Source organism: Antechinus flavipes, chromosome 4 (assembly GCF_016432865.1).
Source record: "Antechinus flavipes isolate AdamAnt ecotype Samford, QLD, Australia chromosome 4, AdamAnt_v2, whole genome shotgun sequence".
In the NCBI taxonomy this organism is placed as follows: Eukaryota; Metazoa; Chordata; class Mammalia; order Dasyuromorphia; family Dasyuridae; genus Antechinus; species Antechinus flavipes.
The window spans coordinates 93995303-94020095 of record NC_067401.1 but is presented as its reverse complement, the minus strand read 5'-3'; the positions used below and the strand labels follow the sequence as shown (position 1 = coordinate 94020095).

Here is a 24793-nt window from a genome sequence, read left to right as displayed (position 1 = left end):
ATATCAGTAGGTTTAGGTAGCGCACTGGTGCCTGCAGAGGAGGAGAGCGGGTGCCGGTATACGTATGTAGAGAGGTTGCCAGCATTAGTATACAGTCCGTTTACCGACTGTGATACTATAGGAACAGCCGCATCACCGTAGCAACAGCCAGCCCTGTAGTATCACAGTCGGCACTCGCGCTGTATACTACACAGCAGGGGGGCATTCAAAGGGATATTTACACATGTTTTATCTAGTGACTTGAGTATAAGCCGAGGAGGGGATTTTCTGCCCAAAAATTGGGCAGAAAAACTTGGCTTATACTCGAGTATATACGGTAAATATGTGATAGAGTATTTTTGTTGTGTATAATTTTGATGAAGTACTTTCATATCTATATAATCATCTACCAGGGTTATATGCTATTGGGTGCATTCCCAAAATATTATATGTTGTAACAATTTCAAATCTTAGGTTATGTTAGCAAACACAATCAAAAAGTGGTGAAAAATCAGCTTTTAGAAAAGCTTTCTAGATCAGCCTTTTCTTCTATAAGAATTTGTTGTTGGGTCTGGTGGATTTGACTAGAAAATGGTTTATAAGATGGTCCCTCCCTTCTGTTTTATCCTTCTTTCCCTCCCCTTTTTAAAATAGATATAATTGGCCTGTCAGGACTCATCACTCCCTCTCTGGATGAAATGATTTTTGTTGCCAAGGAAATGGAGAGATTAGATATAAAGATTCCTTTGTTGATTGGAGGAGCAACCACTTCCAGGTAAGTCAGATAAACAGAAGAATGATGTTCATTAAAATGTTCTTAAGTGCCAGTGTTTGAAAGCACAAGGAAAAACTAGAGTCTTTTAGTATGTATAGGTTTGCTAGCTGTGTATTTAAGGAATTACTAGCTTTGAAACTAGAACATTGAGAACTCTAGTGAATTTCTGGATTATATTATTTCTCTGTCCTTAAAGAACTGTTTTTCTTTTTTTTCGGGGACTCCTTGTTCTTAGTAAGTCTCTGAACTGAGTCTTAGGATCTTTGTCTATATTAAAATTCAACTCAATGTCTGTTGAGTCCCTAATTAGAACTGTAGATTTAGAACTCTTCCAGTTGAACCCTTCTTGTGTCATGGTTCCCTTTGGAAATCTAGTGATACTTTCTTTAAATAATGTTATTATTTTTTTTTTTTAACTAATAATTGAAGGGCTTGCCCTTTACAGGATAGGAAAAACAGAGATGTATTTTTTTTTTTTTTCACTAAATTTATGGTCCCTAGCTTAAGAGCCTTTGCTGTTTTCTAATGCTGTTGTTTGACAGATGGAGAGATTTTGTCCACAGTAAAACACAGGCAAAACCAGCATTTGAATATAGGTCTTTTGACTCCATGTCCGATTCTCATTGCCCATAGCATGACTATGATGTGCTAAATAATATAAATGTTTATGGAGATGATTATATCATGTTCCTTGACTTCAAGGGGATTATAATCTAATAGGGAAGATGTGACTCATACATAGATAATTATGATGATGTAGGAAGGCAGGTAGTAAGGGATGTATAGAAAGTACTGAGGGTACAGGTATATGTAGAGAAGATTGGGGGTAAGAAGAGGAAGAATAGAGAGATTTTTGACTAAATAAATCAGAGGAAAAAATGCATATGAGGAGAGGTTTGAAGAATTAGTATGATTTTGATAAGCAGACATAGGTAGAAAGGCATTCTAGGTAGTGGGGATGGCATGGACAAAGATATGAAGGGTCCGTGCATGGTGTGGGGGGCAAATAAGGAGGAGGAGCTAATGCCAGAAATTTGGGCTCTACCCCTGCCTTTTAGGAGTTTGAATACCATACTAAGTAATTTTTATTTTGTTCTTTAAGCTTTAGGATATGGCTCAAGGCTTTTTAGTGGATTGGATCTTGTGCTTGAGGAGAATTAACTAGGTAGCTATGCATAGGATAAATTGGAGAGGGCAGGTAAGGACTACAGACAGAGGTCTATTGCAAAAGTCAATAAAATGAATGGATGTGAAGCCTGAACTAGGATTGTGAGTGTAGGAATGGGAACAAAAAGCCATGTGCTAGAGAGTGTTTTGAGAAAGAATAGACAGGTGGCAGTGAATTGGTTGTAAGGGACATTCAGAGAAACAGGAAGGTCAGGAGGAGTGAAGGTAGGGATTGGGAAAGCCAATGATGGGTTTAGTTTTGGACAGTTTGAGTTACCAGTAGGTGTCCAAGTGGAGATGCCCTGGAATTTGGAAATTGCAGCCTGGGACTTGGGATAAAGGGCAGGACTACAGATGAGGGAGCAGTCTGCCTCGCCATATTGGTGGAATGGATGACATCACCAGCAGGAGTGTGTATATAAAGACAGAAGAAAAGAGGACCTGCTGGGGGCTGGGAGATGCCCACATTGAGGAAGTGAGAGGAGATAGAGACTAAACAGAGTAGTAGTGAAGCTAGGGTTAGGAAATGGGATTGCTCACAGGGCTGGTAGGAGAGTCCTGAGAAGAGTGTCCCAGATTCCACAAGAGCTGAAAGTGTCAAGAAAGAGTTGTCAACAGTGATTTCATGATTGCAGTAAGTCCTAGAATCTTAATGATGTTTGGTAGAGGTGGTTTTGTATGGATGATACCTAACTCTTTATCTGTAGGTTTTTTCTTTATTTTGTAGTATACACTGATCTTTGCTTCAGCCAAAAAAGGCAGACAGAGCTAGAGTGAAATGACCTTTTTGCTCTTACCATACATTTTTGTGTTTCATCAATAAAAAGATAATAAAATCTGTTTCATGATGATTTTCCTTTTACAAATATCACTATATGTTGAGTCCATTATAATCTGATTACTGCATTGGAGTTTTATTTTGAAATAGTTTTAAAATTTAAACACCAAAAACCCGAACATTGTCATATGCAAAGTAGAGCAAAAAGAAGAGGATTATATGGGGGTGAGGGGTGGGGAGGAAAGGGGATATAAATCTCTAATGTACAGCTTTTTTTTTTTTTTTTTTATAGGTGCTTTTAAAAAGGTGATTTCCTTAGGTTTTCTTTTGAGTATTAAAAAAGTGTTTCAATGACCCTGTATTTCTTCCTTTTTAGGAAGAATTGCTATTACTTTACTGATTGCCAAATTCTCCTTTCCCCAGTGAAAAAAGGGGAAAGCTCTTTCTTTCTTTTTTAAGAAAAAAGCAAAAAGGGCTTTATTACAATCTCACGAGAAAGGTCATCTCTCATCTGACAAGGTGTTTGTCAGTAAAAGGAGTGCAAAGTAAAAACTACAGAACATAGTTTTAAGCATTCTGAACACAGAAGCACCTCCTCCCCCAGTCTTTTCTCCCCAAAACACAATATTTCTAAAATATTAAATGTAGACAAGCAAAATAAAGTTACACATTTGCCAGGTTCAAAAACATATGTCTCCACAGACACAATTCCCATTCCTGGGGAAGGGCATGAGCTTAGGAGTTCTTAACTAAAGTCAGTTGAATGTCTGCATTAAATTCAGTACCAGTATGTTAAATTCTGGGAGTGATGAACCACCAAGTTGGCTGAGAATTGACAAACTGGCCCAGGTCAGAAAAAAAAGTAAATTAAAGCTTCTCTGTTATTTTGTGTTAATATTTGGCCTATGACCAATGCACTTTCATCATGGGCGATATGGGGTGATCCTATTTCTTCTCCCCCTTATTCTCCAATTTGTCTCATTTTGCATCTTGGGTCCATTACTTCTCTATTAGGAAGAGGTTAATATGTCTCATCTTTTGTCTTCTGAAGTCATACTTTGAATAGAGTTCTTAAGTGTTTCCAAGTTGTTTTTCTTTATGATTTGTTTTATTTCTGCTCACTGACTATGTATCAGTTCATACGAGTTTTCTTGGATTTCCCTGAAACCATCCATGCTTATAGCTATTTCAATTATATTTTGTCCCATTCAATTTCTCTAGCCATTCTCCAGTTCCTAGCTACCCCCTTAGGACTCAATTCTTTGCTATTATTACAAGTCATTATAAATATTTTTGTTTATTTTCTTTTGATATATGCCTTTTGATGATGCCTTTTGATATTTACCTTTTCTTTGATCTTGTGGGTATATCGATCTAGTTGTGATATAATCAGGTCAAATATACGCACAGCTTAGTGAATTTGGGGACATAATCTCAAATTGCTTTTCATAATGGCTTTCCAGGTCACAGCTCCACCAATGGTGCAGCAGTGCTAATTTATCATTTTTGTAAATGGATCATTTTCATGAGTAATAAGCTTACTATATACCTAAATAAATGAGTCATTCATTGCCATGCTTGAATGATTCAACAGTTTTTAAATACTATATTGCATTATAGCATGAGATAATTTTTTTTTCCCAAGAAGATTGCAGAATGGAAATTGAGGATGAGCAGTGGAATCACTCTTCAGGGATTTGACCATCCTATGATTGGGGAAGGTTTTACTTAATCAGACAATGAACAATTGGCTTTGTAGCTTGAGCCTTCATTGACTTAATGAGATATAACATAAGTTAGCTTTTTAGAGCGTTTTTGAATTGCAGTCAGAGCTGGAATCGTTGCTTTTAAATAACAAATGTAAAATGAAATACTATAAATATTTAAATGAATCGAGATAATGGAATGTATCTCAAGGTGTGTTTAATGTAAGCCCTGTTCCACATCACATATAACAGTATATGGAGAGATAATTCAGAGCTCAAGGTCACATAAACAGCGTGAAATAAATCTTTGCTTCTGCTCATGCCTCTCAGCACAGTACCAAATAAAGCAACCAAGTTCCAAGAGATGAATTTTTTTTTAAGCCCTCTGAACTGGAAAGAAATGTTATGGTGTAATGAGGGTTAAGGTGACATTGGTTATTTACAGCCTTTACCTATTGAAAATTATGGAAGTATTAACCACATGATGAATTCACTGATGGCAATGTCTCTTTCTGGGACGTGAGCCTGTCTAAAGCCTGTAGGATGGAATAGTTCTATGACCTTTCAATATTTTTTCTCATACCCTGCTTCTTTGCATGTAAACCCTGACTTAGTCATAGTCCTCTTCTTCAGGACAAGGAGAGACTGCTGCTGGGTATCCTGGGGAAGATTCCTTCCCATTCTCTCCCTTTGTTTTCTTTCCCTGCCTCAAGGGAACCATGCTGTAGTCAACCTTTGAAGAGAGAAGATGGCTTGTTCCTGAGTGCCCTTACAATACAGATAATAACCCATTTTCTAGATCCACTCTAAGATATTGAAATGATGCCTTAGACCTACAATTTTTGGTCTTGAGAAGCTGATTCTGCAGTGCCCATCAGTCTTTTGGGGGTTGAAGGGAGAATTAGTCCTGCTTCTTAAGCATTTGTTGGATGAATGCCTAAGCCCGGACATCTCATTATGCTCCTTGCAAAACTACTTAAGGTCTTGGTCATGGCCAGGATCTTAGCTTTTATCCAGTATGTTTAAGCAGATAATGGGCTCTGGAGATCTTGATTTCTCCGTAAGCATATATCTGAAGAAAATAACCAGCTGCTCTTACAGACAGACTTGCAGTGCCCCGAAGCAGTACAATTGAATGAGAACTATAACCCTGAGATGTTCTAAATTAGGACATCTGTGAGGTTGCCAGGGTAACTAAGCTTATTGCATTGTGGTAGATTCTGGATAGATCTCATTAATAGAAATAGAAAAAAAGAAATGAGAGAATTAAGGGTTTGGGCCCTATGATGGCATTTAATGTATGAGGATGTGCAGTGAGCTAAATGATGGGGATATTGTTCTATAGAGATAGATTGGGGAGAAATTTTTACATGATCCTTGATATATAGTTACATAAAATAGGTGTACAAATCAAAAATTTATTGATAATAAATCAAATATTACAATCCCCACATTTAGTTACAAGATGTCTTATGGGGTCACTAAATATACTTTCAGAAGCTGGGGACTAGATGAACTCAAGAGTTCCCCTCCATATCCAGTGTTCTAAGTTTTAGAGTCTATGTCAAGTAACCACGTTTGATACTTGATTCTAAGCCAGAGGCTGTTTGTTTAATATCCTAGTTTTATGTTCTCTACTATGTGTGGGTGAGCATATTCCAGGGCTCAAGGTCTTTTGCCTCCGAATCATCTTATTAGGAGCAATGGATAGAGCATTGGGCCCTAGTGCCAGGAAGGCTCATATTCCTGAATTCAAATCTGGCTTCAGATTTCACAAAAATTGCTGGAGAAACTGAAAAATAATATGTCAGAAAGTAGGCATGGACCTACATCTCACAGCTCATATCAAAGTTAGGTCAAAATGGGTATGGGTATATGATTTGGGAATAAAGGGTGATACCATAAGCAAATTAAGAGAGCAAAGGATAATTTACATATCAGATCTTTGGAAAAGGGAGGAATTTATGACTGTAGAAGAACTAGAGAATAATATGAAATGCAAAATGGACAACTTTGATTACATTAAATTAAGAAGTTTTTGCACAAACAAAACCAACACAACCAAGATTAAAAGGGAAGTATAGAGCTGGAAAAAAAATTTTTACAGCCAGTGTTTCTGATAAAGGTCTCATTTCTAAAACATATAAAGAACTGTGTCAAATTTAACACAATTTTGAGATGATGAAATTAAAGCCATTTATCATCATGAAAAAATTCTCTAAATCTTATTGATTAAAAAAAAATGCAAATTAAAACAATTCTGAGGTACCACCTCACACCTCTCAGATTGACTTAAGATGACAGGAAGAGACAATGGTAAATGTTGGAGAGAATGTGGGAAAACTGGGACACTAATGCAGTATTGGTGGAGTTGTGAAATGATCCAACCATTCTTGAAAGCAAATTGGAACTATGCACAAAGGGCCATAAAACTTTACATATCCTTTAAGTTAACTGGGCCACTACTAGTCCTGTATCCCAAGGAGATCATAAAGGAGGGAAAAAGATCCACATGTGCAAAAATGTTTGTAGCAGCTCTTTTTATAGTGGCGAAAAATTGGAACAGGAGTAGATATCTATCAGTTGGGGAATGGCTTAACAAGTGGTGGTATATGAAGATAATGGCAAAATATTCTATAAAAAAGTGATGAACTAGTTGATTTTAGAAAGATTTGGAAAGATTTACATGAACTGATGCTAAGCGAAACAAGCAGAACCAGGAATACATTGTCCACAATAACAGCAAAAACAATCTACGATGATCAACTATGAAAGACTTGGTTCTTCTCAATGCTTCAGTGATCTAAGGCAATCCTAAAGACTTTGGATAGGAAATGCTAGCTGCATGCAGAAAAAGAACTACAGAGATCGAATGTAAATCACATGCTATGTTAACTTCTTTTTTTTTGTTAATTTTTTTCTCTCTCATGGTTCTTCCCTTTTGTTCTGATTTTTCTCTCCTAACATGATTCATAAAGCAGTGTGCACCAAAAATAAATTAATTTTTAAAAATAAATCTCATAGTAAATATTTAATAAATGTTTATTGATTGATTATTAATTGATTTTCCCATTCCATGAAAACGGGGCATTCTTAATTTTCTGTGTATGAAGTTCAATATTTCTATGCATGTTGGAAGTTTTCTCTAGAAAGCCTTATAAGAGAACCTTTTATAAGTAATTGTAGGACATGAATGATGATGTTTGAACTGTAATTCTGATGGATGTGGGTTCTCCCTTCTTTTCAGAACCCATACAGCAGTTAAAATAGCACCAAGATATAGTGCTCCTGTAATACATGTCCTGGATGCATCTAAAAGTGTAGTGGTGGTAAGTATGGATTTTAATTTTGTTTTAAAATTTCAAATATATCATAAGAGATTGATTTATATATGTGTATGGATAAAACCTTTTTCTTTGAGGAATTCTTTCCTTTTTAAATTTTGTTGTGAATTAAAAAAATATTGCCTATGTAAGGATAATTAAAAAGTGTGTGTGGGGTTGTAGTTTTTTTAGTTTTTATTCTAAGTTTTAAAAAAAAATGGTGTATTTTGATACCTTTATTTCCAATTAAGTCCCTGTCCCTTTCCATATCTAGTGAACTATCCCTTGTAACAAAAAAATACCAAAGAAAAGAAAAAAAATTAGGTTAGCAAAATTAACCTAAACAGATTTTTAATCAGGTCTGATGATATATCTTAGGCTCTACATTCATAATTTCTCATCTCTTCAGAGAGCAAAAGAAGACAATTCTAATATCTTGCTAACTTATTCTTTAAAAATAAGAGCTTACTCTGTGTTCATCAGTCATTTATTTGTCTGCTATGTTCAGGCCCATGCTAATAAACATCTTGATACCAAAGAAATTGCTGCTCTGAAGGAGCTCACAGTGTAATTCACAAGACAGCAATGTACAATCAAGCTCTTGTTGCTTATGTTTAGTTTGATTAGTTGTGTCTGATTCTTATGAATCATTTGTGGTTTTCTTGGCAAAGATATTGATCTGGTTTGCTGTTTCCTTCTCCAACTCATTTTACACATAAGAAGACTGAGGCAGACACACTTACGTGTTTTGCTGTAGCTAGTACATGTTTGAGACTCAATTTGAGTTCAGATCCTCTTGACTTCAGGTCTGGTGCTTTATCTACTGTGCCATATAGCTGCCCTTCGATGAAATTATATAGAGTTTAAATGGGAAATTGCTTAGAGAAGGCACTAAAATTAAGAGGGAGGGGGAAAGTTTTCTGTGCAAGGAAATGTCTTATCTTGGACTTAAGGCAGGAGGTGGAGAAGAAAAAGGGAGAGCATATGTATGGAGAGTATGGAAGACAGCCACTGGAAATGTCCAGAGGTGGGAGCTAGTGTGTATATCAATACTTAGAGGAACACTAGTAGTGTTCCTAGAGTGGCCTGAGGACCATAATAATAATGGCAATAATAATAACTACCATTTTTATAGCACTTTAAGTTTTGTCAAGTACTGTGTGTGTATATATATGTTATCTATTCCTGTTAAAATTTAAATAGTCAGATGTGCTGAATAAGGTATTAGAAAACTGAGGGCAAAAATTAATCATTTATAGAGCACTTAGATTTGCTAAATGATTTCTTCAGAACAACCCCATGGTTCAATATTTATTAACCCCCATTTTACAAATTTGGAAACCGAGGTCCTAAGAAGTTAAAATGACTTATCCATGGTCACACAGTGGTGTGTCTGAGAGAGAATTTTTGAGTCCAGGGCTCCTAACTCCCAGATCATCATTCTTTCTTCTATGCCAAGATGTTTTTAACAGGTAGAAACAACATTTATCTTAAGATACCTGTGACTGCAGCCTCCACATAGATAATCTCAGTTGTCTACAAATGTAAAATCTTCACTCATATGATTCTTGAGTCCAAGAATTTGCAGGAAATGCCACATTTGGAGTCAGATACATTCTTCATCAAGATAGAGGTGTTTAGAAGGCCTCAGAAGATGGGCTCTGACTTGGGACAGATAGAATACACACTGTTCTATCCCCTTTCTATCTTTGCCTGTATGCATTAGGAGTTCCTTCTAAAACTGCCCTTTCATTTATTCATTTTAACATCCATGGAGTTCCTGTTATGTGAAACTGAAGATGAGGCTCGGCCTTGTGGAATGGCTTAGCTTGCAGTCAGGATGGCCTCTGGACACAGACTCAACCCTGTGAGCATCCATAAATCACTTGTATCTTAGGGCTTCAACAAACCTTTTTAAGACTACAGGTAATAGATAAGTTGTGAGTGTGAATTGGTAGAAGGAAATGCCATACCTACATAACAGAAATGTACCAGGTACCATGCCAATGGGTTTTTTTGTTTTGCAGATTGTGAATTAATTACAGGCATAAATCACTTATTATTTAAATTCCTAATTCTCTATTGCAGATGTTTTTAAAATTAGTAATTTGACAAATATGGATCTTTCAATGCCCAGAAAAGAGAAGTGTTAGTGAGACTAAAAGATTTTTTAGGTTTTCTTTTTTCCCCTCAAAAAATGATCATCTTCTTTCTTCCATGTATTTTTTAAGTATTTCATTCATAATCTCATTACTATATCACTGTCATTACTCATTATCTTCTCTTCCTCTTGTCTCACATTGTGAAATGGAAAGAGGTTTATTATGTACTTAATTTGTGCTTAGCACTTTGTTAAATGCCAGAGATACAAATAGAAAAGAAAGATGGTCCCTCATATTCTAACAAGGGGAGAGCTCATGTAAAGGTTGTAGCCACAAGTCAGATGATAAAGTCCAAGTATTCTTTTTTTTTAAATAGCTTTTTATATACAAAACATATGCATGCAAAATATTTCAACATTGATCTTTTGTAAAAACTTATGTTTCAACTTTTCCCCTCCTTCCCTCCACTCCTTCCCCTAGATGGCAGGTAGTCCCATACATGTTAAATATGTTAAAGTATATATTAAATACAATATATACATATGTGTGTGTGTGTGTATACACACATATTTATATAGTTATCTTGCTGCACAAAAAAAATCGGATCTAGAAAGAAGGTAAAAAACCTGAGAAGGAAAACAAAAATGCAAGCAAACAATAACAGAAAGATGGAAATGCTGTGTTATGATCCACACACATTTCCCAGTGTTCTCTCTCTGGGTATAGCCGATTCTCTTTATTACTGAATAATTGGAACTGGTTTGAATCATCTCACTGTTGAAGAGGGCCACTTCCATCAGAATTGATCATCATGTTGTAGTATTGTTGTTGAAGAGTACAATGATCTCCTGGTTCTGCTCATTTCATTTAGTTCATGTAAGTCTCTCCAGGCCTCTCTGGAATCATCCTCTTGGTCATTTCTTACAGAACAACAATATCCTATAACACTCATATACCATAATTTATTCAGTCATTCTCCAATTGGTGGGCATCCATTTATTTTCCAGTTTCTTGCCACTACAAGAAGGGCTGCCACAAACAGGTCCCTTTCCCTTCTTTATGATCTCTTTGGGATATAAGCCCAGTAGAAACACTGCTGGATCAAAGGGTATGCACAGTTGGATAAGTTTTTGAGCATAGTTCCAAATTTCTCTCCAAAATGGTTGGATTCATTCAGGTTCCACCAGCAATGTATCAGTGTCCCAGTTTTCCCACATCCCCTCCAACATTCAGCATTATCTTTTCCTTTCCTGTCATCTTAGCCAATCTGACAGGTATGTAGTGGTATCTCAGAGTTGTCCTAATTTGCGTTTCTCTGATTAATAATGACTTGGAGCACCTTTTCATATGACTAAAAATAGTTTCAATTTCTTCATCTGAAAATTATCTGTTCACATCCTTTGACCATTTATCAATTGGAGAATGAGCCCAAGTATTCTTAAGGTGACAGTGCCTGGTGGGGTGCAAGGGCCAGAGACATAGTAGCAGTCAGGGATCCACTATCTTAGCTGAAGGACTGCAGTTGCTGATTCAGTGCTCCCCAATCAGTGGAGGCTTTTCATCATTTTCCTTTTCTGATTTTTAATTTCTTTATCCAATAACTCCATCCCTGCCATTTACAGACATGCCAAATTTTTTCTCATCATTAAAAAGAAAACTTCATTTGACCTTGTTATGTGCTTGATCTAGTATTCCATAATATCTTCTTTGCACAGCCACACTCCCAGAGAAAGCCATTTCTATTCTCCCCCACCTCCCTTCTTAACCCCTTGCCATCTGGCTTCTGACTGTGCCACTTTATTGAAACTTTTCTCTTGAGTTTACCAGTGATCTCAGTTGTTGAATCAGAGAGAGCCTCTTCTCATTCCTCAGGTAATCTTGAGCTCTACAGCATGTGATCATGCGGTCTTGACCATGCATTTTTTTCTGGATAATCTCTCCTCTCCTTGAGTTTTCATGATGCTCTGTCCTGATACTTCTGCCCTTTTAACAGCTTCTTTTGCGGGGTCATCATCCCTAATCTATACTCCGTGCTTCCCAGGGTTTTAGTCCAGAGCTTGTACTCTCTCCAGATTTTCCTTAGTGACCTTGTCGCTCATTATTTCAGTTTTCCCTTTAATCTGATGCTACCAGATCCACATACCCAGCTCTTCCCTCTCTCCTTAGCTCCAGACCCACGTCACCACCTGCCTGATTGTTGGGTCTCCTGTGCCTCTCAGGCTCAGCATAGCCAAAATGTAACTTAAATATTCTTACCCCTAAATCCAACTGTTTTCATAATTTATCTGTTTCTGTTGAGAACACTACCATCTTTCTAGACTCTCCGGTTTGCAACCTTGGAGTCATTCTTAACTCTTACCTCACCCGTTATACCCAGTCACTTGCTGCCAAATGTGTTTTGTATTGCCTATGATCTTACTCCGTCCATGGTATTAGGCACTAAAGATACAAGGACAAAACAGTCTTTACTTTCAGAGTACTTAACCTTCTGCTAGTGCAATACAAGTATACACAACATAGGGAATATTGAAGTGGGAAAGAACCATAGCAGTTGATAGGAAAAGGAAAGACTACCAAGAGAAGGTTATGCTTTAAAGAAAGGCAGATTTGTTTCCTTTCAATTTAAAGAATTAAACAAGCATTTCCATAACATAGCATAATAATAAAAGTCAAAACCTATTACCTATACAATTTGTTTGTTCTTTTTAAACATATAATAAAACTATCATGTAAATTTCTTTTTTGTTGTTTCTGTCCTGTCCTCTTCTAACCTAGAAATGGCTACCATTAGACAAATTACATTTATGTAAAATTATTCTATACATTTATCTATTAATTCTTTTTTTGGAGGCAGATAGCATCTTTCTTCATTTGTACTTTATGGTTAATTTGGGTATTTATAATAAACAGACTTTGGTTAAAGATTTTTTTTTTTTACAAATTGTTGTTATTGTATACAACACTCTCTTGATTCTCTTCATTTCCTTCGTTATTTCATGCAAGCCTTTCCATGTTTTTCTAAGGTCATTGACCTCATAATTTCTTAACAGCCCAGTTGTATTTCATCACAAACATAAACCACAAGTTGTTCAGCCTTTCTCCAGTTGATGGGCATCTGCAATTTCCAGTTCTTTGCTACCACAAGGAGAGTTGTTATAAACTTTTTAGAATGCATACATTCTTTTCATTTTTCCCTAATCATCTTTGAAAATAGACCTAGTAGAGGTATTTCTAGGTCAAAGGATATATAGACGTTTTAATAATTCTTTGGGTATATTTCCAGATTGCTCTCCAAAATGATGGATATTCTAAGGGGAGATAGGTAAGTGTATTTTGACATAAGAAAATACTTATACAAATGCACTTGATGTGGGAGATGAAGAATTGAGATAAAATATCAAACATTTGATTTGAAAACTATTGCTATTCTTTGGCCACTTATCTATGGCTGGTGTGTGTGTGTGTGAATACAACTTGACAGATATCAGATACAGGGGATTAGGGAGAAGCCCGAGTAAAGGATGATGACTCTAGAGTTAGGGATTTCAGAGATGGGGAGAATAGGCTAATAATACCCTCAGTAGAAATAGGCAAGTGTGGAAGTGGATTGTGCCATTTGAAGGGAAAAGTTAAGGCATTCTGTTCAGGTACATTGAGTTTAAGGTGCATCCAGAAGATAGTTGGTAATCTGTGGGGAAAGGTGAGACCTGTGTTGTAGGTTTGGGAGATATTGGAGTTGTATGTCTAGAAATGATACTGATGAAACCATCAAAAGATGATGAGGTATAAACAGAATAGATGAGAGTACAGGACAGAGCTTTGAGAGACACACCAGTTAAGAATGATATGAGATGGGTCATTATAAAGCAAAGCATATTGAGACAGCAATCAGAGTGAACAGAGTTGTAGAATATCAGAGAGGAGAAAGTACCTAAGATGAAAAGAGTAGTAAAAGCTGCAGAGATCACAGAAGATGTGGATTGAGAAAGGCCCAGTGGATTTAAGGGAATACTGGTAAACTAAGCGAGCATAATTTCAATTGTGTTTTAGGGCAGGAAGCCAGACTGAGAAGTAAGTGGGTGTTTGAGAAGTGGAGGCAGTAAATGTAGATATTTCTTGCCAGGAGGTTTACCAGTGAAAGGGAGGAAAGAAGTAGGTTAAAGCTTGAGGGGATAGCAAGGTCAAATGTGCTTTTTTTTTTTTTTTTTTAAAGGAAGGTTGTAGGCAACAGAGGAAAGAGATTGGAGATACAGAAAATGAAGATGAAGTTGACTGATATTGAAAGCTCCTGAAGAAGGAAAGAGTGGCTAGAAATTAAGAATAGAGGTAGAATTTGCCCTGGTAAGAGATAAGTAGTAGGAGAGGACTGTTGAAGTAGTAGAAGGAATCTGAGATAGGGAATGGAGGAAGAAATAAGGGACCAGATGGTGAATGTCATTGGCTTCTATTTTCTCAGTAGAGTAGGAGGCAAGGACATCTGAAGGGGAGGGGGGCTGCTTGAGAGAAGGCAAGTTCTGGATCAATTGCTGAAAGGTGGAGGGAAAAGGGTGGAAGGAATAATATCTCATTTGATTCTCACAGCAACCCTATAAATTAGGTGCTTATATCCCCATTTTAAGGATGCAGCAACCAAGGCAGAGAGGGATCAAATGATTTGTTCAGGGTCACATTAATTGATAAGTGTCTGAAGTAAAATTTAAGCTTAGTTCCTTGACACTGGATCCAGCATTCTGTTCAGTATGTCATACGTGAATTGGTGAGATTCCAATTGAGAATTGGTTATGCAAATCTGTAGTTAGTCTAACTATTACAGTGTTGTGACTTCTTTAGGAATATGAGCAGCAGAGATAAGGTGGTCCAAAGTTGAGGACAAAAAGGGGATGAAAGAGTGGAAATAATGGCAAAGGGATCCAGAACAGAAGTCAGCAAGTAGCCAGTTGTACTGAATTTCTTGCTAATAGCTGTGGGCTTAAAGGCTCAAAGTTGAGAAAAAATGAGCAATTAAGGCCATAGTGAAGGTTGGCACTCTGGAAGAACGAGGGACGATTGAGGGATGAAGAATAGGTAAGAGGGTAAAGCCAAAGGAGATAGTATTAGGAGAATTTCTAATAAGTTCATAATTGTGGGAGTGACATGATTATATGGAAGCTGTTTCAGTAAACCTGGAGGTGGTTAAAGGAGAGGAAAATCAATAGTTGAAAAAGTTAATGATCTAAGAGGCAGGGTTTTTTGAGGGGACATCAATGTATGTCAGAATTTGAAAGTATGAGGGTAGGGATTGGGAATTGAGTTGATTGTGAACCCAAGTACTATATTTCTAGAGAAAGCAAGGAGACTTGGAGACCAGGGGTACATGGCATTAAGGATCTGAGCAAGATGGTGAAGATCTGGTATTCCTTTTTTAAAAAAAATATTATTACTATTACTATTATTATATTAGCTTTTTATTTACAAGATATATGCATGGGTAATTTTTCAACACTGATCCTTGCAAAACCTTCTGTTCCAACTTTTCCCCTCCATCCCTCTTTCCCCTACCCCCTTCCCCAGATGGTAGGTAGACCAATACATGTTAAATATGTTAAAGTATATGTTAAATACTACATATATATATATATATATATATAGTACTTAAAAATAGAATTCTGAGAAGAGGTTCACAGACTTCACCAGACTGTCAGAAGGGTCCATGATACAAAGATTAAGAATTCCAGATCTCAATGCTGAATGTTGGAGGGGATGTGGAGAATCTTAATTCTATATATATGTGGAGAAACTGGGACACTGATACATTTTTGGTGGAATTATATATATATATATATACACACACACACACACACACACACACACATACATATACATGTTAAATACAACACACACACACATACATATCCATACAGTTATTTTGCTGCACAAGAAGATTCGGACTTTGAAATAAGGTAAAATTAACCTGAGAAGGAAATCAAAAATGCAAGTGGACAGAACCAGAGGGATTGTAAATGCTATGTAGTGGTTCATAGTCATCTCCCAGAGTTCTTTCTCTGGGTATAGGTGGTTCAATTCATTAATACTCTGTTGGAACTGATTTGGTTCATCTCATTGTTGAAATTGGCCATGTCCATCAGAATTGATCATCATATAATATTGTTGTTGAAGTATATAATGATCTCCTGGTTCTACTCATTTCAGTCAGCATCAGTTCATGTAAGTCTCTCCAAGCCTCTCTGTATTCATCCTGCTGGTCATTTCTTACAGAACAATAATATTCCATAACATTCATATACCACAATTTACTCAACCATTCGCCAATTGATGGGCATCCATTCAATTTCCAGTTTCTAGCCACTACAAACAGGGTTGCCACAAACATTTTTGCATATACAGGTCCCTTTCCTTCTTTAAGATCTCTTTGGGATATAAGCCCAGTAATAGCACTGCTGGATCAAAGGGTATGCACAGTTGGATAACTTTTTGAGCATAGTTCCAAATTGCAGAATGGCAGGATGTATTCATAATTCCACCAAAAATGTATCAGTGTCCCAGTTTCTCCATATCCCCTCCAACATTCAGCATTGAGATCTGGAATTCTTAATCTTTGTATCATGGACCCTTCTGACAGTCTGGTGAAGTCTGTGAACCTCTTCTCAGAATTCTATTTTTAAATACACAAAAAAATTAAAAAAAAAAAAAAAGGACACTAGTTTTACTGAAATGTAGTTATTAGAATACATTTTTTTAAAAATTCATGGGCCTCTGGTCAAGAATCCTTGATATATATGGATGGAAAGAATGTCAGAGGAGGAGGAGTGATTATGATAGAAGAAATAATATTAATATCTGGAATAATTTTAATAGTGACAATGAGAGTATAGAAATGAAATGTAAGTGTAGCCAGGAGTAGCCAGAACAAATGGAAAATGAAAAAAAATATATTGCATACATTTGGCCATAGATTTTAGGATTTGGGGAAAACAAAAAATTAATTTCTCTTATTCAGATTTTCCCTGGGCTAGGATTTATGTTGTTTAGTTCCTTAGAGCTCTTATTGTTTTCTGTGTCACAGGTAGACTTTAGAAATTATCCTGGGCAAGACTACCAGCTTCTTTGTAAACTAACTTTGATAGAATGTAATAGAACAGGGACTGTTTTCCTTTTCTTTCTAGAAAAAAATAATTAGTGGCTATCATTTTCTCTAGTACCTAACATAGTGCCTTGATAAGTGCTTGCTAAATTGATTTGAGGAGGAGAAATTCAATAGGTTTTGGTTGTTGTAAAGGTCCTTCTATTCTGTGATCAAGGCCATTTGGTCGAGCATTATGACTTAGGATAAATTGTGAGGAATGGATAGTTGAATAATTATTAAGTTGGGCTTTAAAGATATTTTTTGGGCAGCAGAGGTCATCTGAACCAATTGCAGATGGGTCATTGTTAAGCAACTTCAGAATTAAAGAGTTACCTGGGAAGTTAGAATGTTTAAGGGTATTACCCAGGCTGACCCAGGCTGACCCAGGCTAATAGAGGATAGGCTTGTATTCACTATGTTACCCTGTGGTATAATTAACCACTTTTTTTTTTTTTCCTAAAGGAACCTAAACAGAAGTTATATAGTGGATCCTTTGGACTAATGACACATTATGGGAATATGACATTCCAGGGACTATTTACTCATTTAATTTGGTGAAGTGAAAATGAACATTATCTCTGTGTGAAACCAAGATAGTTGTTTCTGTTTCATCTGCCTGTCAAAATAATAATAATAGGATATGGATGAACTCAGGGGATTTAAGCAAAAACAAAATAGCTTGAGAGTCTTGCTGAGAATTGCTGAATATTCACAGTACTTGTAGGGTCTATAATGAATATCTAGGATATCCAATGTTGGTAGTTCAAAATTTATAATCTAATGATATGTGTAAGTGGTTTTAAAATATCTTTTATTAGTAAATATAGGCAACTCAATGATGCGTCTTTGTGGGGATGGTTTAAAAAATACCTTTTGTGAGTAAATATAGGAGACTTAGTGGTGAGTGTCTTATTCCTAGGTTTTAGTGAAGGAAGATTTTTGAGGTGAGTTTAAAATCAGGTCAGGAAGTTAGTGATTTGATTCAAAGGTGGGTTATTATCTTCCTTTCTGATAATATCTTTTAGCAATGAGAACTTTATTACTTGTTAACAAAGTTGAGTTATTGCATGAAAAATTCAGAAAAACATAATTTTCTTTTCATGGAGTCATAAAATAAAATGTAAGCTCTAGAAAAGAACTTAGAAATCATCTAACCCAGACAGTCTGAGATCCTTGAACTTTGTTTTTTAAAATAACTCAGGTTTCTTTAGTAATGCTATTTATTTTCTTTTATGCACTTAAAAACATTTTTCTGAGAAGAGGGCCATAGACTTTACCAGGATACTAGAGCCATGACACAGAAAAGATTGAAGAACCTGATCTCACCCATTTCTGTTTTATAGATGAGGAATCTGCAAAACATTCTATTTCCTTAACTGCAAACTTGATGTGCATCGCTCTGATGTTAAAGTACATGATGTGAAAACATGACTAACCATACATGCCTAGTCATATTTTTCATTTTACATTTGGTTTTGTGATTTTTTTTTTAACTCTCTGCCAACTGACAATAATATAGGGCAGAAATTGGTTGTGGTATTTTTTTTTTCTGAATATAGTTTTTATGAGCTTGTCATTTGAATGGTCTTTAGTCTCTGGGATAGTTAGTAGCAAAGTTTTCTCTAGCCTTTCCCCATACCCTGCTCTACCCTCCTGATACTGGCTAAAGGGAAGAAACCATTTCAGCATTTTTTTGGTCTGAAGTTCAGGCTATTAGTTAGTGTCTTTCTTAGTCTTCCACATTGTACCTGGATGGCTGTTAATTAAGCTTGATTTCTTTTTCTAGTGCTCTCAGCTATTGGATGAAAATCTAAAGGATGACTTCTTTGAGGAAATCATTGAAGAGTATGAAGACATTAGGCAGGACCATTATGAATCTCTCAAGGTAAATTGGAAAATAAAACTAGTTTGGACAATAAAATAACCCTTTTGTTTGAATATGCAGAGCTGTCTTCAAAAGTCAGTATTCCATTTTGACCTATAATCTTCCTGCCTAATATGCGAAGATAAGCCCCATTATTTTACTTAACACTGGGAGTCAGGTACAAAGCTAGATAATATATTGCTGTACGTGGATTGGATTGCTGGACTGTGCTTTGTAATGGTTAATTTCACTTGTTGTTCTTTATGACATGTTTGGACAGACCAGGTAACATCTTGTCTAAAGATTTCCTCTGAGCTTAAAATAACTCTTATGAGATTAGATTCTAGGTTCTGCTCACTAATACTAATTTACTGATTTTTGTAAAAATCAACAAAAAATTAGTGGAAAGGGAAATAAGCAGAAAACTTGACATGAAATCTAACTGAGCAAAACTTTCATCCCCAAGAACATTTATTGATAAAACAGGAGGAGAACAAAGATCTGTGAATTGGAATAGATCTTATGCCAGGATTTCCATTATGATCATTGGCAGAGTCAGATCTGGACAGAGTCCAGAACAATGCCAAGATTGTGGACCTGAGATCTTGAAAGGATGGTGGTGACTTCAAAAGTAAAAGAGAAGTTTGGAAAAGGATGGTTTTTTGGGAAAAAATATAATGAGTGATTTTTGGGGGGAGACACTGAATTTGAAATGACTCTGGGACATACAGTTTGAAATGTCTAGTAGGCAAATGGTAATATGTGGCTGAATCAGAAAAACGGAGAATCTGAAACTGGATAGTTTGACCTTTAGTCATCTATATAAAGGTGATAAAAGCAAAGGGGGAAAAACCCAAGTAGATAAAGGTTTTATTCTTCAGATTATAATACTTGTTTCTTTGGACAGCCCATTGAGTGACTCTATCAGCACACATATTTTAGACAGACAATACAATAAAGTGGCCTGATGCTTTGAACTGAAAAAGAGTGGACTGTATCTTAATGGATTTCAACGATTCCCAAGTTGTTGTCTGCTACAAAGACCCATCTTTTTGCATCATTATTTCACCATTGATGGCATGTGGCTATTGATTATCAAACCTACTATCAGAAGAATAAAAACATAAAGTGGCTGAAGAAGGATCTTTTTTTTCTTAATAATTTTTTATTGACAGAACCTATGCCAGAATAATTTTTTACAACATTATCCCTTGCACTCACTTCTGTTCCGATTTTTCCCTTCCCTCCCTCCACCCCCTCCCCCAGATGGCAAGCAGTCCTTTACATGTTGAATAGGTTACAGTATATCCTAGATACAATATATGTGTGCAGAACCAAACAGTTCTCTTGTTGCACAGGGAGAATTGGATTCAGAAGATATAAATAACCCGGGGAGAAAAACAAAAATGCAAGCAGTTTATATTCATTTCCCAGTGTTCTTTCTTTGGGTGTAGCTGCTTCTGTCCATCCTTGATCAATTGAAACTGAATTAGCTCTTTTTATCGAAGAGATCCACTTCCATCAGAATACATCCTCAAACAGTATCGCTGTTGAGGTATTTAATGATCTCCTGGTTCTGCTCATTTCACTTAGCATCAGTTCATGTAAGTCTCGCCAGTCCTCTCTGTATTCATCCTGCTGGTCATTTCTTACAGAACAATAATATTCCATAACATTCATATACCACAGTTTACTCAACCATTCTCCAATTGATGGGCATCCATTCATTTTCCAGCTTCTAGCCACTACAAACAGGGCTGCCACAAACATTTTGGCACATACAGGTCTCTTTTCCTTCTTTAGTATCTCTTTGGGGGGTATAAGCCCAGTAGAAACACTGCTGGATCAAAGGGTATGCACAGTTTAATAGCTTTTTGAGCATAGTTCCAAATCTCTCTCCAGAATGGCTGGATGTGTTCACAATTCCACCAACAATGTATCAGTATCCCTGTTTTCCCACATCCCCTCCAACATTCCGCATTATCTTTCCCTGTCATTCTAGCCAATCTGACAGGTGTGTAGTGGATTTCAGAATTGTCTTACTTTGCATTTCTCTGATTAATAATGATTTGGAGCATATTTTCATATGTCTATAAATAGTTTCAATTTCTTTGAGAATTGTCTGTTCATATCCTTTGACCATTTGTCAATTGGAGAATGGCTTGATTTCTTATAAATTAGAGTCAATTCTCTATATGTTTTGGAAAAGAGGCCTTTATCAGAACCTTTGACTGTAAAAATGTTTTTCCAGTTTATCGTTTCCCTTCTAATCTTGTCTGCATTTGTTTTGTTTGTACAAAACTTTTCAATTTGATATAATCAAAATTTTCTATTTTGTGATCAGTAGTGATCTCTAGTTCTTCTTTGGTCATAAATTGCTCCCTCTTCCACAGGTCTGAGAGGTAAACTATCCTATGCTCTTCCAATTTATTTATAATCTCATTCTTTATGCCTAGGTCATGAACTCATTTTGACCTTATCTTGGTGTACAGTGTTAAGTGTGGGTCAATGCCTAGTTTCTGCCATACTAATTTCCAATTTTCCCAGCAATTTTTGTCAAATAATGCATTCTTATCCCTAAAACTGGAGTCTTTGGGTTTGTCAAACACTATATTATTAAAGTTATTGGCTGTTTTGTCCTTTGAACCTAACCTATTCCATTGATCAACTAGTCTATTTCTTAGCCAATACCAGATGGTTTTAGTAACTGCTGCTTTATAATATAATTTTAGATCTGGTACAGCTAAGCCACCCTGAAGAAGGATCGTTGTAGAAATGGATGATGTCTGTATATATCATGCAGTATATTCTTGTTGTTGATTTGTAGTGGTATAGTTAGTGCTTACCTGGATCTATTATGTCCAAATAATTCAAACCCACTGGAATTTTAATTGTATGGTTATATGCCAGGTGCTGAAATAAGTCTATGTAGGATAAGGAGGAGACCCTAAAAATCTTTATAAACAAGATCTGAATCTAAGGATTTTTGTTATTTAAACCATCCCTTTGCTTGAAAAAGCTAACATAAACGTGTTAATGTATAATCTTTGAAAAAAATTAAAGTTTTTTTTTCTTTCAGGAAAGAAGATATTTAACTTTAGATCAAGCCCGGAAAAAAGGATTCCATATAGATTGGCTCTCAGAATCAGCTCCAGGTCTGTTTGGAACTGCTTAAATATAGGGGCAGAGGATAGAGGCAGGAGTGGTAGAAAATTGTATGCATATGAGAAATGCATTATTATCCCAGAGTCAGAAAGTGCTCCAATCCATTCCTCTTTGCGACCTTGGGGGCCTCACCTCACCTTGTTGAGTCTGTTTGTTTTTCTGTAAAGTGGGAGAAATAATACTTATGTCTCTTAGAATTGTTGGGCTTAGATAAAGAAGTGCCCTATGTAAAGTGCTCTGTGTTAATTCATATCCATGAGAGCTCCTGTCATGTTAATGTCATCCTTGCTGCCTAAAAAGAGACTAAATTCTAATCTCTCTTGGTGTCTTGTTTGGCAAAAGTCAAACTTTTGCCAAGTTCATAGTGATTATCCTATGAAAAACCCAGGTCTGGGAGTCAGACAGGCAGGCAGGCTTGGTTCTGAAGTTCCAGTTCTACCCTACTTACTAGGTTGCCTTGTAGGCCACTGAGCCTTAACCTTTCAGTTTACTCAGCAATAAAATGGGAACAGTTGACCCCTATGAATCCTAGACGAGATATGAGACTTAACTGAGGTGAAGGGTTTTTTAAAATAGCCAACTTTCCATATAAACATGAGTCCCCCGGGGCTGTTGCTGTCAGTCAGTGTCATAGTACAAGGGGAAATTGATTTTCATCTGGTGAGATGTTTTAAAAAAAAAAATTCATTTATTCAATGGGGAGCTGCTCCTTTAAATGACAGATGGGAGACCTGCTGATGTTAAGAGAGTTTCTGCTCCTTTGTCCCTCTCTGGCAGTGATGGACATGCCGGGCCACACTGTTCAGGTCCTAGGCCAGGTAGTTCCACTTTGTGTTTTGGGGTGGAGAGCTTTTCTCCCACTTCTGGTGCGATTCATCACATGAGCTCTTGGTGTTTGTGAAGAGCCGATCCTCCAGACCTAGTGTGTGTCCCCCGTCAGCCACGCCAAACAGCAGTTTTCTTTTACCCTTTGTAATATGGTCCTGCTGTTTCTTGGGTGCTGTGTGTGCAACTCTAGTGACTTACAGTTGATCGAGGAAAGCAGCGAAGACCACCTTTAATCTCCCATGTTTGAGGGCCCCTTAAAGCCTGATAATGGGCATTCTGCTCAGAGGGCCCATTGAAACCTCTCATTCAGAGCTCAGCAGTGGTTTTAAAGGAGGATCATCTAGCCACGCCACTGAGTAGGGGTTTAGGGATTTATTTTGGCAAGGGGAGGAGGTTGAAGACAAGGAATTGGAGGAGATTCTGGGACTTTTCTTCCAAGGTCCCAAGTAGCAGATCTTCAGACACATGATAAACTGGAAGGGTAAACTTATCTCAGTTATACACTGCCATTTGGGCCGATAATTCCATTTGTCAGTGAACCCTGCAGAGTTCAGTCATGTGACAGGGTTAGGCAGAAGCTGGAGAAGTGCTTTAGTCTGTTCCTGAGCACAGGGAGATAAGATTGCTTCTGAATCATCTTAGAGATAGCAGCACTATTTTTGAGTAATGGGAATTCCATGGGATTTTTCATTACCTCTCCCCTCCCCTCCAATATCCCCCTCAAAAAAAGGATGTATTAACATACTTAGGGCAGGAATAGGTATTGGGTCTATGATTTTACTGGCATAGGGGGCTTTTTTTTTTTTGGACAAGGAAACTCCTATGAGTACAGGGTAGAATCTTCTCTGTAACTCACAGGCTTAAAGAGTTGCCTAGAATACTGGTTGACTAGGGTCCATACCACTACCCAGTATCACATGTGCATTCTTGAACCCTAATCTTATTGATGTCCCAGCCACTGCTCTGTCCTTATACTGTAAGGTACTTATATTATACATATGTAAATTCTGATCACCAAAAATCCCTACCCAAATATCAAGGTATGGGATCTCTCAGTCTTCTTGATTTATCTGTTCTGATATTTCACAATTCTTGGTGCCAAGATGTTCTTCCTTCTATTTAATTCAACTCTTGTCACCTGAAATTAAATTCTTTGTGTCCTGAGAGGGTGGGGGAGTTCAAAGATTTGATGTCAGGGACAGAAGGTAAAGAATTGGGGAAACAGTTCTGGCCTCTTTTGCCCATTGGCAGCTAGAAGAGCCCATAAAGGTATTATTTTATAATCAATGACAATAAAGTTGATACGTAGCAGGTTGGGGGAGGATGTAGTAGTTATATGTCAGTCCTCTCCAAAAAATAGGTTAGGTGTTCAAACCCTTCCTGAACCCACTTGCGACAGCCCCTCTCTTCAAACACCCCATGTCTCCATAGGGGAAGTTATCAGGCTCACCTCAGGGGGAAACTGAGAAACAGAGATTGAGCAGCATCTTGGCTTAGCCAAATGCAGAAACAGTTACAAAATTTCTTATTTTCTGACTTCTGCTCTAACTCCTGCTCATAACCTGTTCACCACACTAAGCAGTATTTCTGTTACCCCCTAGCTAGAGAAAATAGTATACTAGTACTCTTTTTCTCATGGCAACTCTTCTGTCCCCTTAAATGATTTTTAAATTGTGCAAATGAAGGCTAGCCTCCATTTTTATTTTTCAGGAGAGGAGTTGACCCCTAGAAAGTAATTAAGTAAAGAAAGTCATTATAAATAAATAATAAAGTAATTAAGATGCAAGACAAAATTATTCTTTTCTCCAAGGCAGTCTGAAGCAGCTACCACTCCCCACACCCCCCAAGGGGGGAAAAACACACACAAAACAAAACAACTCCTACGGGTGACAGGAATAAGACAGCGTGTGGGAGTCTCCTGAGCAACTTCAGACTTAGAAACCAGAGCCCTTGTGCATTCTCTGTATGTGAAAGATGTTAAAA

At 36.9% G+C, this 24793-nt stretch overlaps 1 protein-coding gene across 2 annotated transcripts in view; it reads left to right on the top strand.

Annotated features, from left to right (window-relative positions):
* MTR (5-methyltetrahydrofolate-homocysteine methyltransferase) overlaps nucleotides 1–24793 on the top strand; it is a 144444-nt gene that overhangs the window by 106007 nt on the left and 13644 nt on the right. For both annotated transcript variants that reach the window (XM_051993541.1, XM_051993542.1), the window contains 4 exons: nucleotides 634–754; nucleotides 7653–7734; nucleotides 18740–18838; nucleotides 21897–21972. In XM_051993541.1, coding sequence (XP_051849501.1) covers nucleotides 634–754; nucleotides 7653–7734; nucleotides 18740–18838; nucleotides 21897–21972 — 378 coding nt within the window. The remainder of the gene's footprint in view (nucleotides 1–633; nucleotides 755–7652; nucleotides 7735–18739; nucleotides 18839–21896; nucleotides 21973–24793) is intronic.